Source organism: Pholis gunnellus (assembly GCF_910591455.1).
Source record: "Pholis gunnellus genome assembly, chromosome: 20".
Classification (NCBI taxonomy): domain Eukaryota; kingdom Metazoa; phylum Chordata; class Actinopteri; order Perciformes; family Pholidae; genus Pholis; species Pholis gunnellus.
In genome coordinates this window covers 5,348,074-5,371,632 of record NC_136547.1, presented here as the reverse complement: position 1 = coordinate 5,371,632, position 23,559 = coordinate 5,348,074, and the positions used below count along the sequence as shown (strand labels likewise).

Genomic DNA, 23,559 nt, shown 5'->3' with positions numbered 1-23,559 from the left:
AAATACAAATTAAAAATCCCAAATAATTCAACTGAGAAACACAGTTTGACATCTAGCCAGATGTTCAACCAGCCAATCAGCCCAAAGTCCAGAATCTTTCACTGGACAGACAAACATATGAAAAGTGTCCGGTGACACTCGGCAAGGCGACAGTCCTCGGGTCAAAGGTCAGACGTGACTCACCTCACGCATCATCAGCGTACCGTCCTGGGAGCTGTTTCCATACGAGTCGTCGTGGCCGTCGTTGTGACCTCCCATCATGCCGAAGGACTCGTTGGGACCTTGACTCGCTGCTGGCCTGAAAGAGACAAGTCCACGTTTTTAATCCACATTTATTATCACATTATTGTATTTTCATCTATCCAACGGTCCTTGAACACATCATGTGTGACGCTTCCGTCTGAAAGCAACCAAATCGAAGCTTAAAATTGTGATATTTCATTAAAAAAAAAAAGTGTTCATGTTCTCATTTAAAATCTCGCCCCAAATAAACCGTTTACTTTAATCAGATTCTGTAAAAAACATTAAATTCTGAGCTCCTCAACGCAACTATGAAGCCATGATTGAGTCCTCTGAGACAGTCGTGTGACAACAAATCTGTGAAACTTTGACTGAACTGAAGGCTGCTGAACACAGAGGTGTACAAAGTTGAATGTATTTTTTAAAACTTAAAAGATTCGGAGAAAACATTTGGGCCGGAACATTTCTGTGTTTGCTAATTGTTAGAATTGTGAATCTTTTGTTTTTCTCTTTGCATTCTGTGATTCAATAATTAAGAGAAAAAGATGTTATAGGACTGCATCAGTGTCCCTAATGAAGTGGCCAGGGAGTGCATGTGTCGGTGTGTGGGAAGCCAGTTGGGGATCCCGCCCCAGGAAACAGGAGACAGGAAACGCTTCTACTCACATGATGCGTGGTATGTCGCTGACGGCCACCGACCCGTCATTAGCCCCGCCCTCTCCGTCCTCGTCCTCGCTGCTGTGAGAGTCCTCGCTGGACGACGAGTAGTCCGTCACTTTGACGGGCGGGCGGCTCGTCTCCTCCCCCTGACGCAGCTCTCGCAGCTCTTTGGCCAAAGCCGTCAGGTCCTGCAGGACGAGACCACCGACAGAGTCACGCCACAAACATCTCTGCTGACTGATGTTTTTATTGTTTGTGTTTACTTTCATGCAAAAAATGTACTTTACTGCACAGGTGTCATTAAAGCTTTTTAAATTAAATTTCATATTATTATTTTATCTTTTTTTATCTTGTCTATATAACCGTTAATTCATTTTATCACCAATGTACACCACAGTGCTATATTTTATAATATAGTTTATTTAATTATATTTTATATATGTTATATATTTTATGTCATTCTATTTTAAATTATATATTTTATTCCATTTTATAAATATTATATAATTTATTTAATTCTATTTCATAAATATTAAATAGTTTATTTAATTATATTTTATATATATTATACAGTTTATTTAAGTCTATTTTATATTTATTAAATCATTTATTTGATTCTATTTCAGATACATTATATATTTTATTTTATTCTATTTTATATATATGAAATAGCTTATTTCTTTTTATTTTATACATGTTATATATTTTATTTTATTGCATTTCATATACATTATACAGTTAATTTCATTTTATTTTATATATATATTATTTCATTCTAGGAAAGTGTTGATTATAGAAAAATAATTTACCGTTGAAAACAAAGAAGGAAAAAGATGAAAATCTATTTTAGAAATAATCTATCCGTGTTTTGAAAATAAGAAAATAAATAAATAAATTTAACGTTTATAATGTTTATTGTAATATTTGTCAAAATTAGAAAAATTAACAGAATAAAATAAAATAAAATAAAAATATATTAAACCAAAAAATATATTTTCAACACAGTTACATTGAAGCTGCCTGTAATTAAATTAAAGTTTGGATGGAAAAAATAATGAACCAAAGATTAAAAACAGCTGAGGTCGTCATAAAGTGTTTCCATCTGCGTGAAGATTTGATTTACTTTGACTCCGATCGGCAACGTGATTAACAGACGATCAGCAGAACGTGAACATGAACTGATCTCCAGCTTTAAAACAGTTTAACGTGTTTTTACCCAGAAATCATTTCAGTGTCAGAGGATCTGCAGCTTTAAATAAAACAAGCAGGAGAGAGAAATAAAAAGGGTTTTAAGCTTTGTGTCACAAGCTGTTAATGTGTTCATTTATGTCACATGACTGAGTGTTTGTATGGGGGGGGGGGGGGGGGGGGGGGGGGGTGCATCATGCCTCAGTGCAGGAGGGTCAGGGGTTAAAGTTCAGGGACCTTTAAATTCATCCTCTGTGACATCAGCAGCAGCAAAAAGGGGGCGGTGCATGTGAGAGGTTAGGAGACAGGAAGTGGACAAGAGGGGAAGGGAGGGGGGGGGGGGTAGCTTACCAACTCCTCCTGATGAGAGAGAGAGGAGATAAAATGGGAGAAAGAGGAAGAGAGAAAGTGACTGTAGATGAAACATGAGAGCAGAGACGTCTGAAGTGATAACAGGAAGTAAAGTGGGTGAGATGGGAAGAATGAACGGAGAGGTGAGTGTGAGGGAGGGAAACAGAGAGAGAGAGAGGTGAAAGAGGAGAAATGTCACTGACCTCGTCTACAGCTTTCTTATAGCTCTGAAGGACGATGAAAGGAGGGATGGAGGACAGGATGGGAGGAGGAGAGAGGAGTGGAGGAGAGAGGAGGAGAGGGGAAGAGAGAGGAAGACAGGGGAGGAGAGAGGAAGAGAAGAGAGGAAAAGAGGGAGAGAGTAGGTGAGAGACAGAGAGGGGAGGAGAGAGGAAGAGAGAAGATGAGAGAGGAGGAGAGAGGAAGAGGAGGATAGAGGAAGAGGAGAGTGAACATGAACAGTAACGTGTTAGTTCAGAGAGTGTTTGATTAAATAAACATGAGAGGATGTTGGAGAACACGTAAACAAACGTTTAATCTGTTAGGATTTACAGGAGTTTATGTGTGTGTGTGTGTGTGTGTGTGTGTGTGTGTGTGTGTGTGTGTGTGTGTGTGTGTGTGTGTGTGTGTGTGTGTGTGTGTGTGTGTGTGTGTGTGTGTGTAGGTGTGTGTGTGTGTGTGTGTACTCACTGCAGGCCTGCTGGGTCGTGTCAGCTCTCTGCCGTCATCTTTGGTCTCGTGGGAAGAAAGTGTTGAGCCTTCAGTCTTAGGGGCTGAATTACCTGAACACACACACACACACCAGACAAAACACACACACAAACAAGAAGATTTTAGTTTTGAAAGTGAAAACATTTTATTTAAAAAAACGGAATCAGGAAAAGGTAAAAACATTTAGGGAAAATTAATATTATTTTTAGAAAGTAGGGACTTTTTCCTCTCAAAAGTGGAGACATTTTGACGACATCTAGCTTGATCCTGTCGATGTTGAATTATTTCCGTTTTTATTTACTAAATACATATAAAGTTGAGGTGAGGAGCTCTGGAGGCTCTAAATGAATGAGAGTTCTCACAAGTACAGAAGTGTAAACAGTGTGTGACTGACTGTGTGTATGTGTGTGTGTGACTGTGTGTGTGTGTGTCTGTCTGTCTGTGTGTCTGTCTGTGTGTGTTTGTGAGTGTCTGTGTGTGTCTGAGTGTGTGTGAGACTGTGTGTATGACTGTGTGTGTGTGTCTGAGTGAGTGTGTGTCTGTGTGTCTGTCTGTGTGACTGTGTGTGTGTGTGTGTGAGTGACTGTGTGTGTGTGTGTGTGTGTGTGTGCGTGTGTCTGTGTGTGTCTGTGTGTGTGACTGTGTTTCTGTGTGTGAGTGTGTGTGTGTATCTGTGTGTCTGTGTCTGTGTGTGAGTGTCTGTGTGTGTGTCTGTGTGTGTGTGTGAGTGTCTGTGTGTGTGTCTGTGTCTGTGTGTGAGTGTCTGTGTGTGTGTCTGTGTGTGAGTGTCTGTGTGTGTGTCTGTGTCTGTGTGTGTGTGTGCACCTCGTTCGTTGGAGCCTCCCTGGGAGCTCGGGGTGGAGCTGGAGGAGCTGCCGCTGCTCGTCCTCTTCAGGGGCGTATCCATGGAAACGTCGGTCCTCCGCAAGTCGGGGTTGCTACGGCAACACAAACAGCGCAGTCTCATTCATTCATTCATGTTGTTTAAAACCCCCCCAAAAAACACAGTTGAAGTCATAACACCTATGTTTCCACAGACTTGTGTGTGTGTGTGTGTATGTGTGTACATGAGTGTAGGGTGTGTGTGTGTGTGTGTGTGTGTGTGTGTGTGTGTGTGTGTGTACCTGGCCCGTATGTGGTGAGCTCCAGCTCGAGGTCCGAGGCCGGGTCCGTTTCCAGGAGAGTGTTTCCTGACTAAAGCAGGAGAGATGGAGGTCGTCCTCTGAGGAACCTGGAGAACACACAGCAGAACCCGTCTGGGTCAGAACCTCACACACGTTCTATATGTGTGATGTGTGAGGAAACACAGCTGTTACTGTGACTTTAAATAATTAAATCAAAGTGTTATTTCCTCTTTGAGGGCCTCAAGTTTGGGAAAAACTTTCCTACAATTGTGTAGAATTTTATGAATATAAATAAAAAATATGAGCAAAACTCTATTTATTTAGCAGAAATAGAATTTTTAGTATAATAGAAATTCTCTTTTTACAATTAACAGCAAACAATACTTTGTTATTTGATATTAAGTTAATAATGAACATTTATAAATATGAAATATAAAATTATATAATCTAAACAAAAAATAATCTGGTTTGCATTGAAATCAAACACTATTAATAAGCTTGTTTTACAAGATGTTTAGTATATTTAGAAATCATCTGTTCTAAAAATAAAACAAACTTCAGGAGAGACTCCCAGCAGACACAGAAACTAAAAACTGAACACAGACAAGAAAACAGAATTTAGACAAAGAAAAAAAGAGTTACACAAACACAAACACACACACACACGGTCAAAAACACACAGCTGGCGGCATGCAGAGACCTTCGGCGGCATGTCGTCGTCCTGCCGCAGCCAGGAGCTGCGGTCCAGCTTGTCGAGGGGGGGCGCCAGGCGGGAGAGGGATGGGGGAGGAGGGGTGTCGGAGGTGGGGTCGGAGTTCTGCCGGGGCATGGGAGGCCGGGAGGGGGAGGGCGATGCCGAGGAGGAGGAAGAGGACACGCCGTGGGGGTCGTACAGAGACTGGGACCCTGACAGACCGTGACTCTTCACCTGCACCAGGTGGGCCATCTGGACACACACACACACACACACACACACGAGCAGGAGACAGGCAGGAGTGAGGAGGAAGAGCAGGATCAGGACGCGTTCACACAATGTGATCGAGATGAAGCAGGAGGAAGAGCGATGAGGAGAGAAAAAGAGAAAGGAGGTGAGAAAGAAGAAGAAGAAGAAGAAGAAGAAGAACTACATGCCTGCAGGGTGCGTTCACAGCGAGTAGTGTTCAAACACTGTTTGGTTCAGTTCCAACAAAACGACATCTCCTCTAACCCTGAAAACACAGCGACTGTTCTCACCAGGCAGCAAAGCTTCATGTGTTAAAGCTGCATTCTCTCTAGTGTCCACCAGGGGGCGACTCCTCTGGTTGTATAGAAGTCTATGAGAAAATGGCTCTACTTCTCTCTTGATTTATTACCTCAGTAAACATTGTAAACATGAGTTTATGGTCTCAATCTCTAGTTTCAAGTCTTCTTCAATACAGCATGATGTTCATTTAGTAAATGATGGTCCATTTAGAGTCAAACAGACCATAAAGCAGGGGATGCTTTAGGGGCGGTCTACACGGTGATTGACAGGTCTCTACCAGAGACGTATAAGGCGTCTCTACGTCACTCCTCCTCAGTCCAGATATGGTCACTTCCTGTTCACTGGTTGCAAAAAAACATGATGGTACTCGAGGCATCAAAACATCAGTCCACAAACCAACGGGTGACGTCTCCATGACTATGTCCACTTCTTATATACAATCTATGTTTCTCCAGCATTTTAGGCTGTATCGAAGGCATTTCTGATACTGTTATCAGTATGTGAACGACTATTATAGATGCTCTCAAGTCACTTCAACTCATTCACTAAGTGCACAAACTGAAGCCGAACCCTCTACAGCCACAGGCTTAGCTTCACTTTCAGGTCCGATTAAGCAAACAGAGCTGTATCATCTGCAAAGAAGCAGAACTGCAATAATAAAATCTCCACAGCTGACACTCCCTGATTCATCTTGATATTACGGCCTGAAAATCAGAAGTGGAATCAGCTCCCTATAAACCACAGTGAAGTTTTTCTTCCCAGCTGCTTCACTTTTAGGTCCAGAGACGCAAACAGAGCTGCATCATCTGCAAAGAAGTAGAGCTGCAATCCTGTAATCACCACAGCAAACACTCCGCGGCTCTTTTTTAAGATTAAGAAGCAGAATCAACTCCCTCTTACACCACGAGTCCCGTACGGTGTTTACATCACAAACCATCTGTGGGTCTCCCAACCTGAAGGGACCCGTCAATCGTTTTTCCTTGAGTCCTCAAGACATTGTTTCTACTTTCACACCAAACTCCAAGTGTGATCGCACTCCTGTAGGGATGTAAGTTTGTGTCGCATGCTAACACACACACACACACACACACACACACACACACACACACACACACACACACAAGGACGTAGGACACACACCTGGGGTTCGACAGAGCGGTGCATCGGCGGGGTCCGGGCCTGCTGGATGCCCCCGCTGCTGAAGGACTCGGAGCGGGGCGGCAGTGCCGGGTCCGAGATCCGGTTGGAGACTTTGTGCTGCAATGCAGGAGAAGTCTGTCTGTTCATCTTATAATGCTCCTCCACCTGACACACACACACACACACACACACACACGAGACCAGTCACTCACAGCATGCAGTGAGGTGTGTGTAAAAGGTTTGATTCCGTATATTACGATCTGCTGTCGGTATTTCATGAAAGACATCAGTTTATCTTGACGTTGGATTTCTAAAGTGTATAAGAAAGATTTAGTTCCTGTTATAAACGGTATTCTTTACTTCTGCACGAGATAAGAGATTTGTTGGAGTGAACAACATCCATCCATGTATTATTATAACTATTATTACTATTATTGTTGTTATTATTATTAAGAAAACTGAATATACGGCATTTACTGTGTGAAATAGAGCTTCTTCTCTTTTATTTTAAGTGTTAATCTTCATGATTTTAGCAGAGACGGTCTTTGTTTCAGTTGAAGTAGCCCGCCTCTATTTTAAATCACTGCAGATCAACCTTTATATTTAAATTCGACTACTGAAAAACTTATTTTCCATCAAATTTGTTCCCCCTAGTTTGAACAAAGACATCTGACTGGATGGATATTTTGATCTCGCTTTGTTCACACTGCAGCTGAATATTCTGCAGCTTCGGTGTTGTTCCTTCACGGCTACAATCGTTTTCTCGGTTTTATTTTAGAGAGGAGCGTTGTGTCAGGAATGTGTGCTCCTCTGGAGCTTGGAGGGGAATCCTGGGAGGCTGAGGTGAGGGTAGACCTTCTCTGTACAGTATATGTATGTTTCCATGTGCTGGTGTCCAGAGGGACGCAGACTGATATAGCTGCAGCTGCCCTACATCCGGCCACCGGCCGCCACCAGAGTCCGGCCTGGGGATCTGCCCTAAATGTGTGTGTGTGTGTGTGTGTGTGTGTGTGTGTGTGTGTGTGTGTGTGTGTGTGTGTGTGTGTGTGTGTGTGTGTGTGTGTGTGTGTGTGTGTGTGTGTGTGTGTGTGTGTGTGTGTGTGTGTGTGTGTGTGTGTGTGTGTGTGTGTGTGTGTGTGTGTGTGTGTGTGTGTGTGTGTGTGTGTGTTCAGTGGGGGAGGGGTGTTCACGTGAGTGCTTTTTAGGGCTTGATTTATGGGGAAATATTAGTAGAAATGTTATACAATAGTCATGAATATTATTTTAATTAGTGGGTCCATTTGAACCGTGTCCACTATGTGTTTTACTCTCACTTATTTTATTCAAGTTGAAAGAATGTATTTAATTGTATTGTTATTTTAATTCTTACTTATATAATTGTATTAAAGTTGAAGTATTTCAATTAACTTATTTTATTATATTTAAGTTGAAAAAATATATTTTATTAAGATTTCTATTCTCACTTATTTTATATTTAAATAAAAAACATTTATTAAGTGTTACTGTAATTTTAATTCTCACAAATTGTATTGTAATTAAGTAGTATAATTATGTTTTATTGTTAAATAACTGAATTGCTTTATTGTATTTAGTATTTCGGGTTATTTTCACGGTCCACACTCATCTGTGGTGCACTTTGAACTGCACTAAACTGTATGAACGGTGCTGTGCAAATAAAGTTTGACTGATGTGGCAAACGACATATTTCTACAGTAAAGCTAAATAAAAGCAATAAACACATTAAAGAGAAAGAGAAAGACTTGAATTTAAAGGGACAGTGTGCAGGATTTGGCAGCATCTCGCAGAAAACACTTTATACACTAAAGAAAACCTACTTATTAATATTATATCAGTGAGAGAACATCAACAACACCTGTAATATGAAGCAGATGTCAGTGTGAGCTGTTGAAGTTAGTACCTGTTAGATCAATTATCCCATCACACCACAACATGCATCAAGCTGAGCGTTTGAATCTTTAGAAGAAATGACCGTTATTTCTCATGTTGCATCATAATTATGGTAATAAGATCACCAGACCGAGGAGGAATCAGAGTGTCAGTAACCTGTAAAATGGAAAGTGAAGTTAAACATCGAGACGATTCAGAGACGATTAAACGTTATCGAGCGGAGGAGGAAACATGACAAAAGGATTAAAAGAGAGGAAGAAGAAGAAGAAGAAGGTTATTTGCGTCCACTATTCAAGTGACGTTAGCAGGATGCAAACATACGCTAATAAATAAAGGAGCCCACTTAAAGGAACCTTGTGGAGTTTTTGTGTTGCGTCAGTCTCATTAATGACTTTTTGACACATTCTCATAAAGCTGCACACAAACGCAAGAAAAGCACCATCAAGGCAAGAAAAGCGTGCTAACATTGGCAGGAGGTCTTCAAAATCTTCATTTGAGAAAATATTTTGCAGCCAAATCAAACAGTTTACAGGATATTTAACCTTTATAATGCTTTTAATACTTCTTTCTTTACAGATCTTGTATAAAAGGCAATAAAGTAGTCCGTCAATATGAGATATAAGTTTACAGATATTTACAATTCTTGGCATAGTGTTTGGTTTATGGCTTTTTGCTGGTTATACCTAACGTCTATGGTTTACACTCGTCTTTTTGTTTCCTCAAAGTTAATTTAGTTTGTACGTTTTGGAGAACAATGCAGCGCAGAGAGTTATTTCATGCTCGGAGCTCCCGAAAACAAAGCTTTAGTCTCCGTTTTGGAAGCACTGACGGCACCAATCAGAGAGGAAGTTAATCAAAGGATCCCTGTGAGAAACAGCGAGATGAAAGGGTGTTAAATGAATATAAAAAAGAGTCCACACTATAATTTCCGCCGGCAGAAGTTAATTCATGCGAGTCCACCTGGTTAGAGAAATAAAAAACGTGAGGAGGAAATCCCTCCAGCAGCTGGGGTTAGTACGTCAGCCCGTAACAGATCAGAGAAGGAGAGGAAGTGAAGGAGTCCGTCCGTCCTCCCACTGACCCGGCGGCCGGGGCTCCGGCCCCTGGAGTCTGGGCTCCTCCCGGGGTCCTGCTGCCGCATCCTCTGCTTAGAGGACTCGGGCACACAGGTGACCCGGATTTGAGGCACGTGCTGGTGACTCCTAGAGGGACTTTCGTGGGCCGGGAAGGAAGGGGGGCGGCGGCGGCGGCGGCGAGGTTTGTAACCGGGGAGCAAGAGGAGGTCGCTGAGGTTGACGTCTCGCGGCTGACTGAAGGAGTGGTACTTCTTGGGAGGGATGCGAGGCGAGTTGCTCTGAGCTCGACGCATCACCTGGAGAGCAAGGTGAGTGTTTACAAGACAGCAGGTGGACACGGTCAGGGAACCGGGAGGTTGGGGTGGGGGGGTTGTGAGGCCTTGAGCTGATGCAACACGCCTCCCCTGGCAGCCATATTGGAGGTTCAGAGATCAGCTGATCAACATTTATCAAATTAAAAACACAGGTAATGATTCACTTTAGTCCGGTTTTGACTGATTCTCAGTTTAAAGAAAGGTGCTTAACTAAGTATCTGCTTTTTTACATTAAGTTTCACAATTATGTTTTTATTACAATAGTACGGAGGACTAAATCTGTAAAACATTTCTAAAAAAATAACTATAAATGAATGTCATTAAATGTACCAAAAATAATATAAAAAATAAATATAGGCATTAATTAAATAATAAAATGTGACATATATGTTGATATTTCTGTTTTAATTTGCATTTTAATTTATTTTCATTAACTTTGAAATGCATTTATTTTTGTTCTGTTTTTAAGTTGTTGTTTTATAATTAGAAAATAATAATATTTATTCATGTGTGTATGCATTTATTTATTTATCTATGCAGTGTATTTCCTTTGCATTGTTATTATTATTATTATTATTAAATATCTTTTTTTTCGGATTTCGTCCTCCATACTTCAGGTCATAGAAATAAGCCACTTTTTTTTTTTTTTATTAACTTAGCCAGCCTTTTAACAAAAATGTATTATGTCTTGAAAATCCTCTAAATAAAGACCTCAGAGATAAAACTCCACATTTGTGTGACATAAAACAAAGAGGAGGAATTTCACAGCACATGAATTATCGTCACGTTGCTGCACCTAAAAACAAAAATATCAGAAAGCGGTTAAAGGATGAGATGGACTCTTCTGCAGGTAAAGTACAGATGACACCTGGAGGGCAGAAACTGAAACAAACATTCACGTGTTGACAGAGTTGTGTGTGTTTGAGCGTCTCATTACATTACAGTCATTTAGCAGATGCTTTTATCCAAAGCGACTTCAGATTCTATCACATTCCTACATCGTAGAGCTACGGGAGCAATTGTGGGGTTAAGAGTCTTGCTCAAGGACACATCGGCATGCGACTAGCGGAGCCGGGGATCGAACCGCCTTCTGATCCCAAATCAGTGTTTCAGCAACAATAAAAAAATGTATTTCATAAGCATGCAGTCTCATTTATTATTAACAATAACAGTTTCTCCTCCTTAAACGTTAAAAAATGTGCATTAATTGTGATTTTTATGACATAAGCTACTTTTAATTTTGTTTAAATGTGATTAATGTGATTAACCTTTGTGTTCTTTTATGTTTTTAAGACATATCTTTATTTAACATTCTTTACGACCCACTGTTTTGTGAAAGTCCTTGCTTTTATCCCTTATGCAAATCAGTTTATAAATAACTGCTTGTTTGTTATAATTCACATATTAATAAAAAAAGAACAATCTGCATAAAAATCATTTTCATTTTTGTTTGTAGAGGAGTATTAAATCTGAATAATGTCTGGAATATGCAGCGACTTTATTTCAATATTCAAGAAAAGTGAATATTGAAGTCTTCAGCATCTTGAGAAATCTTGATTTCAGTAACTTCCTGAAACAAACTGCTAAAGTTTCAGGACTTTTTGTGTGGCGAAGAGTGAAAAGGTGACGTTTTCTGAAGTCTAGAATACATTTCTTTACCTCTTTGGCCCAGGCTGGCTTGTCGTTGACGACGGGCGCCTGGTCTTTGTAGTGGTACAGCTGCTTCTTGTCCTGCGGCGGCCGCGGCGGCTCCTGCTGCTGCTGCTGCTGCAGCGACACCAGGTACGCTCGCTCCTGCTGCAGCTGCCTCTGCAGCCGCTCGGCCTGCCGCTGCTCCTCGATCTGCTTCCTCTTGTACTCCTGCACGCCAAAAACACACCGAAGGAGAGATTAATGGGAGGGAAGAAGTCACGGAAAGTCATGAAAGTGGTGCACGTCTTAATGTTGATGTTTAATCTTAAATCTCCTCATTAAGAATATTTAAACGAGCTGATGAACATTAGTTTGCTCCTGTGTCCATTTGAAGAATATTGCAGCTCTTTGTCCATTATTTACGCTTATCAGAACACTTTCTCATGCATCCTCACATTAAAGTTAGAGATTTTTGTTTCCCAAAGGCCACACATCCATTAGACAGCAAACAGTGTCAAAGTCAGATTGATGAAATGCTTTTAGTGTTGGCAGCTCTTTAATGCAGGACGACCCGGTGCACTGACTCAGTGGTGCAGAAACTTTACTATCTCTAAATAATAATCAATTCATAAAGCCATGAGGGAAACATACTGAAACAACTCCTGTGACAGGAGGCTTCATCATATTGATGGACATTAAATTAAAGATTATAACTGGTGTTCAACCCTGTATCGGTCTAATATTTGATCGATTATTTTAGAGGGTGAGAATTTGTTTCTGACTGTTATGAGAAGTTTTCACAAGTTCCCCAAACTTTTAACTAAGCATTTAACTGAGCTGTGTGTGGACGTCTGCAGCAGCTGGTGTGTGTGTGTGTGTGTGTGTGTGTGTGTGTGTGTGTGTGTGTGTGTGTGTGTGTGTGTGTGTGTGTGTGTGTGTGTGTCAACAAACGGCACACCATAGAACGGACATTCCCATTCAAATAAACATTGACGGATGGTCAGCATGTACCGCTGCCCTTACGACCGTTGTAGCGGACTTACTTACATGTAAACTAAACCCACTTTGGATAAGTCGTATACGCACGTGTGGCAGATTTAGAGCATTGTTAGCATTAGCTGGGGATACTGAGTGAACAAAAAGACAAAAGGTGACTTGATTACAAAGGGCATATATATTAAAATCCGACAAAGACGAATCAAAGTTTGAAAAGCCAGCTAGCTTGCCAATTCCTCCAAGCTTTACTGCTACATTGGTTACAGCTAGCTAACTAGCCAGCTAGCTTTCTAATGTCACCCTGCTTTGATGCTACATTGGTTACAGCTAGCTTGCTAATGTCACTATGCTGTAATGCTAAATTGGTAACAGCTAGCTAACAAGCCAGCTTGTCGCTAATTCAACCATGCATCAATGCTAAGTTGGTTACTAGCTTTATAGCTAGCCTGATTACAAATTCCTCTATACTTTAATGCTACATTGGTTACGGCTAGCTAATAAGCCAGCTTGTTGCAAATTCCACCATGCATTAATGCTACATTGGTTACAGCTAGCTTAATAGCTAGGTTGCTTGCAAATTCCTCTATGCCTTAATGCTACATTGGTTACGGCTAGCTAATAAGCCAGCTTGTTGCTAATTCCACCATGATTCAATGCTACATTGGTTACGGCTAGCTAATAAGCCAGCTTGTTGCTAATTCCGCCATGATTTAATGCTACATTGGTTACAACTAGCCTGCTAATGCCCCAATGCTTAAATGCTACAACTAGCCTGCTAAAGCTGCAATGCTTAAATGCTACATTGGTTACGGCTAGCTAATAAGCCAGCTCGCTTGCTAATTCCACCATGCTTTAATGCTACATTGGTTACAGCTAGCTTAGTAGCTAGGCTGCTTTCAAATTCCTCTATGCTTTAATGCTACATTGGTTACGGCTAGCTAATAAGCCTGCTTGTTGCTAATTCCACCATGATTTAATTCTACATTGGTTACGGCTAGCTAATAAGCCATCTTATTGCTAATTCCACAAGATTTAATGCTACATTGGTTACAACTAGCCTGCTAATGCCCCAATGCTTAAATGCTACAACTAGCCTGCTAATGCTGCAATGCTTAAATGCTACATTGGTTACAGCTAGATTAATAGCTAAGTTGCTTGCAAATTCCTTTATGCTTTAATGCTACATTGGTTACGGCTAGCTAATAAGCCAGCTTGTTGCTAATTCCACCATGATTTAATGCTACATTGGTTACAACTAGCCTGCTAATGCTGCAATGATTAAATGCTACATTGAATACAACTAGCCAGCTCGCTTGCTAATTCCACCATGCTTTAATGCTACATTGGTTTAAAAAAATGAGCGAAACTGCTGCAGCGCTGGGTCTTACGGTCGTAGGACAAGCTAACAAGCAAACTAGCCAGCCACCTTCTCCAGAGCTGCACCAACATTTTTTGGCACCACAGACTGTTTTGTCACCATACCAACTAACAAATAATCACCATTGTTCTTCTTCTAATCTATTTATATCCTGCACACTGTCCCTGCTGTCCGTTTTTTATGACGACTTCATTGGAAACAATGAAGTTTAATTTAATTTCAGGACCGCCAGCTATCGACTGACACGCCCACCGCTGTGTGTATCTATTGATTTGATGTTTGTTAACGTTTTCCTGGAGCCGGTGTGTGATTCTTTCATGTCTCAGTATTGACAGATCGACTTCTTGATTTCTGTGTGTAAATAACAAACGGGTTCCAGAAAGTGTTTGTGTGATGTTACCAGCAGTAAGGCCTGCTCCTGCAGGAGCTGCTGCTGCAGGATCTCCAGCTGCCTCTGCTCGTCTTCCAGCTGCCTACGAATATACTCCTAACCAATCAGCACCCGGGGGGTGGGGGGGGGGGGGGGGGGGGGCAACGTGATTGGCGCAGCCAATCAGAGAGCGCCGAGGAAGCAAGTTGGAGCCCAGGCAACCAGTGACATCAGCAAGGCAGGAAACAGGAGGAAAGGAAATAAAAGAGGAGGAAAGTAGATTTATTGAAGAGGCGTGAAAGTAGGGATTTAAGGATTAAGGGAGAGAAGCAGCGGGGGGTCTTAATTAGTACAGCAGGGAGACGATGCTAAAGATCATAAATCAGCTGTGCAAGAGGCAGAAATGTCTGAATAAAGAAAGAGCGTTAAGGCAGCGTGGCACTGCAGGAAAAGTTAACTATTAGTCATAGAGTCGTTTGCAAAGCCTCCTCTAATATACTGTTAAATTTGATGTGTGGTGATTCTACAATTTCTCTCTTTATAATTCTAGGAATGTTGCATTTAAACTGCACCACAACCTTTAAATGTATTTTTTTAAAAACATCTGCCACCAGGCTAATGAAGTAGATAATGCCCCATTTGAACATAAAACTTCAGAAAAACTATAATAAATTAAAATATTCATCTACCACTTGTTCATATGTTTGTTTTACACAAAGGGAAAGAAGAAATAGCTTAGGTGAAGAAGTGCAAAAGGTGATGTCAGTAAGCACCGCCCCCCCCCCTGTGGATGAAACCTGTGATGTAACGTGGGACTCAGGTGTTCTCCTACCTGCTCCCTCTCTGCGTGCCTCCTCTCCTCCCCCTGTGGATGACACCTGTGATGTAACGTGGGACTCAGGTGTTCTCCTACCTGCTCCCTCTCTGCGTGCCTCCTCTCCTCCTCTCGGCGGAGCTGCTCCATCTCCTCGTACCTCCTCCTCTGCTCTCGCTCCTGCTGCTTCCTCATCTCCCGCTCCCGACGCTGTTGCTGCAGGTGAAGAAGATTATTATTAACATCGCTTCTGCTCTGTGTGTGTGTTTGACTGTGTGTGTGTGTGCACATCAGGTGTGTTTCCCTGGCATTTGGATAAGCTGAGGTGTTAACAATCACAGGTGAGGACGAAGATGAGTCGTTTTATAATCAAAGCTGAGATGTTTTTCAAGTGCGATGTGAAGCTGCTTCTTTCGTTAACCCTCTGAGCCCCAAAAACACCACCAGTGGGATTGAAAAGCATGTTTTCTTCAAACAATCGACAAAAACTACACAGTTCATCACAGCCAGAAGTTGCAAAAAACACCATTATCGTCTGATTTTTATCTTTCAGACAGTCCTTGAACACATCAAGTTATTATTATCATGTGTGACGAACGCTTACGTCAGAAAAAGCAGCCGAAACGAAGCTTAAAATTGTGATATTTCATCACAACATTTTATTCTAACATGTCTCATTTAAACTATTGCTTCTGAATAAACTGTTTGAAAAAAACAGATTCTGTAAAAAACATAAAATTCTGAGCTCCTCAACGCAACTATGAAGTCATGATTGATTCATCTGAGACCAACAGTCATGTGACAACAATTCTGTGAAACTTTGACTGAACTGCAGGCTGCTGAACACAGAGGAGAGGCTGTAGGTAGAGTCTGTTACAATGTAAATAATTTAATATATATAACACAAGGAGCGTTATTTTTTTTCCAACATTGGTAATACTTGGAAACATGTTGGATATGCAGATTCCAGTGACTTCCAATCTTTGTAAAATAAATGATCAAAGAAATTCAACGAAGGTTCCGTTCGGTTACATTACGATGCGTTCAGGCTCTGTGAAAATAAGTATTGTAAGAATATAAATTATAACGTTATCATCATGTGTTCACATCTGATCACGTAAAACGTAGTTTTTGGTGAGAAACAAGAATAAACTCTAATAAAACATCATTAAAACTAATGACAAGATTTGTTTTAATCAATAAAATTTGTTTTAATTTTAGTTTTTATTGAATTGTGTGTTTTTATGAAGAAATAAAACACTATAAATGACTATAACAAAGTAAAAGGATAACATTTTGAATTTACTGACTTCAGAGCGGGTCAAACGATTTTTGGGACGTTGCACCTCTAGTGTTCCCTTTGCTAAAGGAGATAAGTAAAGGAAGCACTGAAGCACCTTTCCTTAGCATTTTAAGGAATTTCAACCAGCTCTTATTTTGGCGGCCACTTTAAGGAACCTTCCTAGGAGTTACCTCCTCCAGCCGTCTCCTCTGCTCCTTCTGCTCCTCGATGCGTTTCTGCCTCTCGGCCAGCAGTTGGCGCTTGTGCTCCTCGTTCTGCTGCTGCTCCAGCTGCTGACGCCGGATCAGCTCCGACCGCTCCTTGTTGGCCAGCTGGAGGCGCAGGAAGTCCCGCCTCAGGGTGGACTCACCGGGGATGTTGATGATGGAGCTGGAGGACAGTTAGAATACAGAAATATTTATTTCATTTAATAATAATATACTGTATTAATAATGTATAAAATCTTATCTTCATGAATGATAAACAAAGTGGAGGATTTTTTTTATTAAAATGAATTAAAAAGCTTTTAAGTGAAGTTGATATTCAGGATAAACGGTAAGTACAAGTAGTAGCATCAGCAGTAGTAGTACAATCAATAGTAGTACAACAGTAGTACTCGCGGTAGTAGTTCTAACAGCGGTAGCGGTAACATTAGGTGAAGTAGAAGTAGCTATGGCAATAGCAGAAGTAATAGTGCTAGAAGTACCAGTAGTGGCAGCAGTTGAATTGGTGGTAGTTGTAGTAGCAGTGCTTGTGGTATTAGTTCTAACAGCAGTAGCATTAGGTGGTAGTAGAAGCAGTAGTATTATACATTGTAATAGCAGTACAAGCAGAAGTAGTACTAAAGCTGTAGCAGTAAAAGTAGCAGTAGTAGTAGCACTAGGAGTAATAGTATTAGTACTAGCAGTAGGAGAAGTAGAAGTATTAACCGCAGCATTAGTAGTAGTATAGTTGTAGAAGTAGGAGCAACACACGAGGCAGTAGCAGCAGTAGTAGTACTACAGCTGTAGAAGTAGAAGTCGCAGTAGTAGTATCAGTAGTACCTGGGTTCTCCGGGGTCCCTCTCTTCATCCTCCTCTTCACTCCCGCTGTACTCGTATTCAGTCTCATCTGAAGGAAAGACACACAGACACACAGACACACACACACACACAGACACACACACACACACACACACACACACACACACATCAGGTCAACATCCACATGTTCTGAAACATCTGGCCCGTCGTGCAGCTGTCTGCAGCTGTGAGGCGAGTCTCACCCCTCTCCCCCCTCCTCTTCTTGGTGCGGTCGATGTGGTCCTTCAGCTGGATGCGGACCTGCCGCTCGTTGGGGAGGTCCCTGATGAACGGGTGCTTGAGGAGCTGCTCGGTGCTCGGCCGCTGGCTGTGGCTCTTCAACAGACAGCTGTCGATGAAGGACTGGAACTTCTTCGACCTGCACGCGCACACACGCACGCACACACACACACACACACACACACACACAACTCTTAATTTTCTTTAAATGATCAATGATATGGAGGATTTTAAAATTAAATTAAAATGTTAAGTTTAATTAAAAAGATATTCAGTAAAGTTGAGATTCTGTTGGAATAGGTACGCTATTACCAATTTTTCTTTCTCTTTTCTTTTTGTAACCCACGCACGACACGTACAACTTAAAGAAAAATCTGTTTTTGCAAGTTAAACCCGTAGACTGAATATAAGAAGTGGATGTACTCATCGTGACGTCACGTGTTGGTTTGTGGACTGATGTTCGGCCATTTCGCCGTCGCCATCTTGCCGTTTTTGCAACCGATGAACAGGAAGCGACTATATTTGTAATGCGGACGTAAAGAAACGCCGTATACGTCTCTGGTAGAGACCTGTCAATCACTGTGTAGCCCCGCCCTAAAGCATACCCTGTTTTATGGTCTGTTTGACTCTAAATGGACCATCATGTACTAAATGAACATCATGCTGTATTGAAGAAGACTTGAAACTAGAGATTGAGACCATAAACTCATGTTTACAATGTTTACTGAGGTAATAAATCAAGAGAGAAGTAGAGCCATTTTCTCATAGACTTCTATGCAACCAGAGGAGTCACCCCCTGGTGGACATTAGAGAGAATGCAGTTTTAACACATGAAGCTTTGACTTCACTTTTCAGAAGGTTGCCGCCTGGTTAAACCAACGTACTCTAAATTGCTTAAAATGCATCTTTACATAGTAATCAGATTACTGATGAATGAATAATGAGACCGAATAATAAGAACTGAACAGGTGCAGAGGACATATCTGTGTGTGTTTTAGTGACTCACCACTTCTTAGACTTGAGTCTGGGGGCGGGATTTCTGGGGATGAGGAAGAGCGCTCTCATTGGATGCATGTCGCACAGAGCTGAGGAAGAGGAGGAGGAAGTGGAGGGGAAGAGAGAGGACAAAAGGATGGGAGTTGGGAGGAGACAAGAGGAAAGGAAAGGAGAGAAGAGGATAGAAGATGAGGCAAGAGGAGAGGAAACAAAATGATAAGAGACGAGGAGATGAGAAGCAGATAGGAGACAAAAACGGCAGGAGATGAGACAAGAGGAAAAGGGAAGGATAGGAAAGGACAGACCAGGATAGGAGACGAGGCAAGAAGAGAGGAAAGGAGAGGAAACACAAGGGCAAGAGACAAGATGAGAGGAGGAAAAGAAAGGAGGGGAAAGAAAATGGAAGAACAGAAGAGGAGACAAGATGAGACAGGAGGAAAGGAAACAAAAGAACAGGAGAGGAGATGATAAAAGGGGAATGGAAAGGATAAAAAGAAAGAAAAGGGATTGAGAGGAGAGGAAAAGAGGAAATAAATGAAAGGGGACAAGAAGAGACAAGGGAAGAAAGGGACAGAAGTGAGGGATAAAAAAGAAGCAGAGACAGATTTAGACTTCTAACCAGAAGACAAACTGTCCTCACTCGTGATGTTTTAATGAGTCGGGCGTTTCACACTTACGTGGTGCTCCCTCTGCCATCTCTATCGCTGTGATACCGAGCGACCACAGATCACTCTGCAGAGAGAGAGAGAGAAAACTGAAAACTTTCACATCCTAAAAACCTGTTACCGACTTCACACGTCATGTTTTCGGGTTCCACTGGTCAGTGTTCTTGTTAAGTGATAAAAATACAGAAACTACCCTCTCAGCATCTCCCATCTGCCTCTGTTTGAATAGAACGTATCTGCTACTTCAAGATGACGTTGATACTGAAAGATGAGCTGAGTGTGTGTGTGTGTGTGTGTGTGTGTGTGTGTGTGTGTGTGTGTGTGTGTGTGTGTGTGTGTGTGTGTGTGTGTGTGTGTGTGTGTGTGGGTTGTCTTTAGACTTGACGCCCCGGAATTAATGGCGTCTTAGCGCAGCGTCCATCGCGAGGTTTCCGCCTGCAGGGATTCGTTACCGTTTCACATCCTTCGTACACACAGCGATGACTTCAGGGTTCAGTGTTCCTGTTAAGGAGACTTTACACGAGTCTGTGTGGACGGAGTTTTGTGCAGTCGATGAACGGATACGATCGCAGAATCTTTTCACATATATACGTATATTTAAAGGTCAGCCTGTGGTCATAACTACAAGCATTTTGATTGATGAGGAGTTGATCTTTGGGAGTGCTCCAAATTCATTTTTCTTGAATTATTTTCTTCTTTATTAATAATTTCTTTGCATGGTGTAAAAAAGAGGTGGTCGTAACAGAGCATGTGACTAAAAGAGGGCAGAAATATCTGAAGGCGGCATTTAAACCCGACATTTAAATATTTTAATATGTGGTATATTAACATTAAATCAAATGACTTGAGTGTGATGAACACCGGGGAGAATCAATATAAACTATTTTAGCTCGTTGTTTTGATCGTCTGGCTGCACATTTGCAATAAAACCTCTGAGGTGGTGCATCCCTGTGTTGCATAATGACAATTAATGACCCTTGAAGTGGAGTAAAAAGTACAATATTTGCCACTAAAATGCCTGGTCTCACACACACACGCACGCACGCACGCACGCACGCACGCACGCACGCACGCACGCACGCACGCACGCACGCACGCACGCACGCACGCACCTTGAAGTCGTATGTGGCGTCGGGGTTTTCGTCGCAGGCGATGACCTCGGGGGCCATCCAGTACGGCGTCCCGATAAACGTGTTCCTCCGTCCCACCGTGCGATCCAGCTGAGCGCTCACGCCAAAGTCCACTATAAAAAACACACAAACACACAATGAATGGATTGAATTAGTTATGAGTCATGCAATATTATTAAATATTAATGTAGCACTCGTTTCCTTTGTAAATATACGTCATTCATGATCAGCAAACAGTATTTTCTCGCTGTGTATTGTTTGCTCAACACCAGCAGACAGTAGGATGACACAGTGTGTGTGTGTGTGTGTGTGTGTGTGTGCCCTCTCACCTAGTTTAACCTCTGCGTTCTCCGTCAGCAACACATTCTGGCCCTTGATATCTCTGTGGATGACCTTGTGCTGGTGGAGGTGGGTCAGGCCCTGGAGACCGAGAGGAAAATGTACTTAGTACTTCCTGTTACACGGACCTCACTACGATGGTAAACTACACTCCTTCTCCTTCCATCAGCAGAACAAACACTGTAGTCGACGTGTCCCAAATGTACTGTGAGCTGTCTGTCTTGAATCTACTTTGTGAACCTTTTCTTTAAAAATGTATTTGTATAAAAACAATCATCATTTCATTCCATCTGCCGTTTTTGACAGAAACAGAACATTTTAGCATGAGAGTGTGTATTCCTTTGAAATATTTACTAAAATAAGGTGTTCCTCAGGGAACCTTCTGGGGTTCCCTTATGTTTGCAATTTCTTCCGAACAAAAGATTTAAACGAGACGTTCATTTTTCAAGATAACACCTAAAAAAGATGTTTTTAATAAAAGAAAAACCCCAGCTGTAACGTATAATACCTCAAAATGTTCTTTATATAATAGTAATTATCTAATATGATTCTTCTGAGATCCAATATGGCCTTTGTTAAAGTCAATACGATGGCTCATCAATAACCCTCTATGGTTCCTTTAATGAACACATATGTCCTCGTCATGAATGTTTTATGAAAGATACAGTAGATGCATTGAATTGAGAGCAATTCAATAGTAAAATAAGGTGTTCCTCAGGGAACCTTCTGGGGTTCCTTATGTTTGCAGTTGTTTTCCCATCAAAAGAGTTCCACCAAACATGTATTTCTTTAAAGATAACACCCACAAAAGATGTTCTTAATAAAAAAACAGCTGTAGTTCATACTAGATAATAATAATCCCTAAAATTGTTCTTTTAATCATCAATTTCATTCTTTAAGTCGAGATGTAATTCGTTAAATATCATCTACATGTAACAGTAATGATGATAATGGTTAACTCTACAGTGTTGCGGATGATTTCCTATCGGATCCAATATGGCCTTTGTTAAAAATCAATACGATGGCTCATCAATAACCCTCTATGGTTCCTTTAATGAACACATACTGTATGTCCTCATCATGAATGTTTTATGAAAGATACAGGAGACACATTGCATTGAGAGTAACTTGGGTTTCTGCAGCAGAAAATAAAATAACACAGAATTTCTAAATAAGGTGTTCCTCAGGGAACCTGCTCGGGTTCCCTTATGTTTGCAGTTGTTTTCCCATCAAAGGAGTTCCACCAAACATTTATGTTGACATGTAACTAGTGGTGAAGTTAATATGAATGTCCGTTCTCACCCTGAGGATCTCTCTGCAGACGTAGGCGATCCACTCCTCCTTCAGAGAGTTCCCTTTGGTGTTCTTGATCAGATCGGTAATCGATCCGGCCCCACAGAACTCCATCACCAGCTGCACACAAACACCGTTCAGATCATCATACCTTCTCACATCTACTCATGCGTTACAGTATTAATCCGCATATTGTCAATTATGCCATAAGTTTTACTTTTTCAAGCAGTTTTCTATTCTACAGAGTTTGGAACTTGCTTTAGATTCATCACAACGAGTGGTTTAAAATTGATTGAGTTTATTATTTAGCTATCGAGTAAATATTTAAGACATTGTTGAATCTCAAATGTTTTTCTACCGTCGTAAATTATAAAATCTTTGTGTTTTGAGTCACTGACACCTGAAACCACACCCACAAAGTGACATCACGAGGCCCTGGAGTACACCTGTACATCACAGCAGCAAGGTGGGAAGTTAAACGTCTAATCCGTCTCCAATGAACCTCCACTGGAACATTTTGTCTTGTTTTAGTAGGTGGGACCAGAATCTATTTATTTTCTGTTCAGGCTAGAAAACGGCTAATGAAAGAACAATTTTATCTACTTATCTTAATTTAAAAGTCTAAAAAACATACTACACATTTTTTTAAACTAATAACCTCGATGATCTTCATCTAAATAAATGTCTGTTAACTCACTATCTATCACCGACTGAGGTAACACAATGGTGGTTGTGACCGACTACCAAAACCAACTGTAAAAATCACAGTAACCCCAGAACAAATTAACATTAAAGAATAAAGAAGTTAAGAGTGAACGGGGTGTGTTTTTACAGCTAAAAGGAGGCGCTACGTTGCTCTTTAAGCTCCAAACACGTGTTCTGTACGCACCCCAAAGCTGGTCGTCCATCCCAGGAGGGTTCTTCTTGACGAAGGCTCCGTAGTAAGGTCGCTATGTTCCTGTGGTGGCTGTACTTCTTTTAACATGTTGATCTCTGCTTTAATCTCCTCCTCCTCATCCTATAAACACACACACACACACACACACACACACACACACAAACACACACACAAATATTAGAATCCTGGAAAGAAGAAACCCCTCCAGTGGAGTCAATCGAGGACAAACTGCTACATCAAGTGCCCTCGAGCAAGGTACTCAATCCCAAAGGTGTGTGCGGGCATGTGCAGATTTAATGTGTGTGTGTGTGTGTGTGTGTGTGTGTGTGTGTGTGTGTGTGTGTGTTACTTACTCCTGTGACGTCCATGACCTTGATGGCAGCAAGCTGTCCTGTTTTGACATGGCGACCCTGAAAGACACAGAAAAAAAGGACAAAATGAGAATAAAATAAAACAATTCAAGCACGTGAGTGTTTGTGTGTGTGTGTGTGTGTGTGTGTGTGTGTGGTG

General features: G+C 41.4%; 2 protein-coding genes across 2 annotated transcripts in view; both read right to left on the bottom strand.

Moving 5' to 3' along the window:
- The window catches only part of LOC306712314 (traf2 and NCK-interacting protein kinase-like), a 46,892-nt gene that overhangs the window by 12,052 nt on the left and 11,281 nt on the right, over positions 1 to 23,559 (bottom strand). Inside the window, 21 exon segments of the mRNA XM_079181532.1 lie at positions 184 to 298; positions 907 to 1,088; positions 3,130 to 3,221; positions 3,976 to 4,088; positions 4,275 to 4,381; positions 6,658 to 6,774; positions 9,647 to 9,937; positions 11,615 to 11,815; positions 15,245 to 15,361; positions 16,619 to 16,817; positions 17,471 to 17,537; positions 17,692 to 17,867; positions 18,735 to 18,813; positions 19,402 to 19,456; positions 20,502 to 20,632; positions 20,849 to 20,939; positions 22,161 to 22,272; positions 23,043 to 23,095; positions 23,097 to 23,129; positions 23,131 to 23,169; positions 23,403 to 23,459. Of these exon segments, the coding sequence (XP_079037658.1) occupies positions 184 to 298; positions 907 to 1,088; positions 3,130 to 3,221; positions 3,976 to 4,088; positions 4,275 to 4,381; positions 6,658 to 6,774; positions 9,647 to 9,937; positions 11,615 to 11,815; positions 15,245 to 15,361; positions 16,619 to 16,817; positions 17,471 to 17,537; positions 17,692 to 17,867; positions 18,735 to 18,813; positions 19,402 to 19,456; positions 20,502 to 20,632; positions 20,849 to 20,939; positions 22,161 to 22,272; positions 23,043 to 23,095; positions 23,097 to 23,129; positions 23,131 to 23,169; positions 23,403 to 23,459 (2,427 nt within the window).
- On the bottom strand, positions 4,861 to 5,469 carry LOC306712398 (TRAF2 and NCK-interacting protein kinase-like; the record flags this gene model as incomplete). Its single annotated transcript, XM_079181654.1, has 2 exons — positions 4,955 to 5,469; positions 4,861 to 4,867 (listed from the first exon to the last, which is right to left on the bottom strand). The coding sequence occupies exons 1-2, from the start codon at positions 5,218 to 5,220 to the stop codon at positions 4,861 to 4,863; spliced, it is 273 nt and encodes a 90-aa protein (XP_079037780.1). The 5' UTR covers positions 5,221 to 5,469.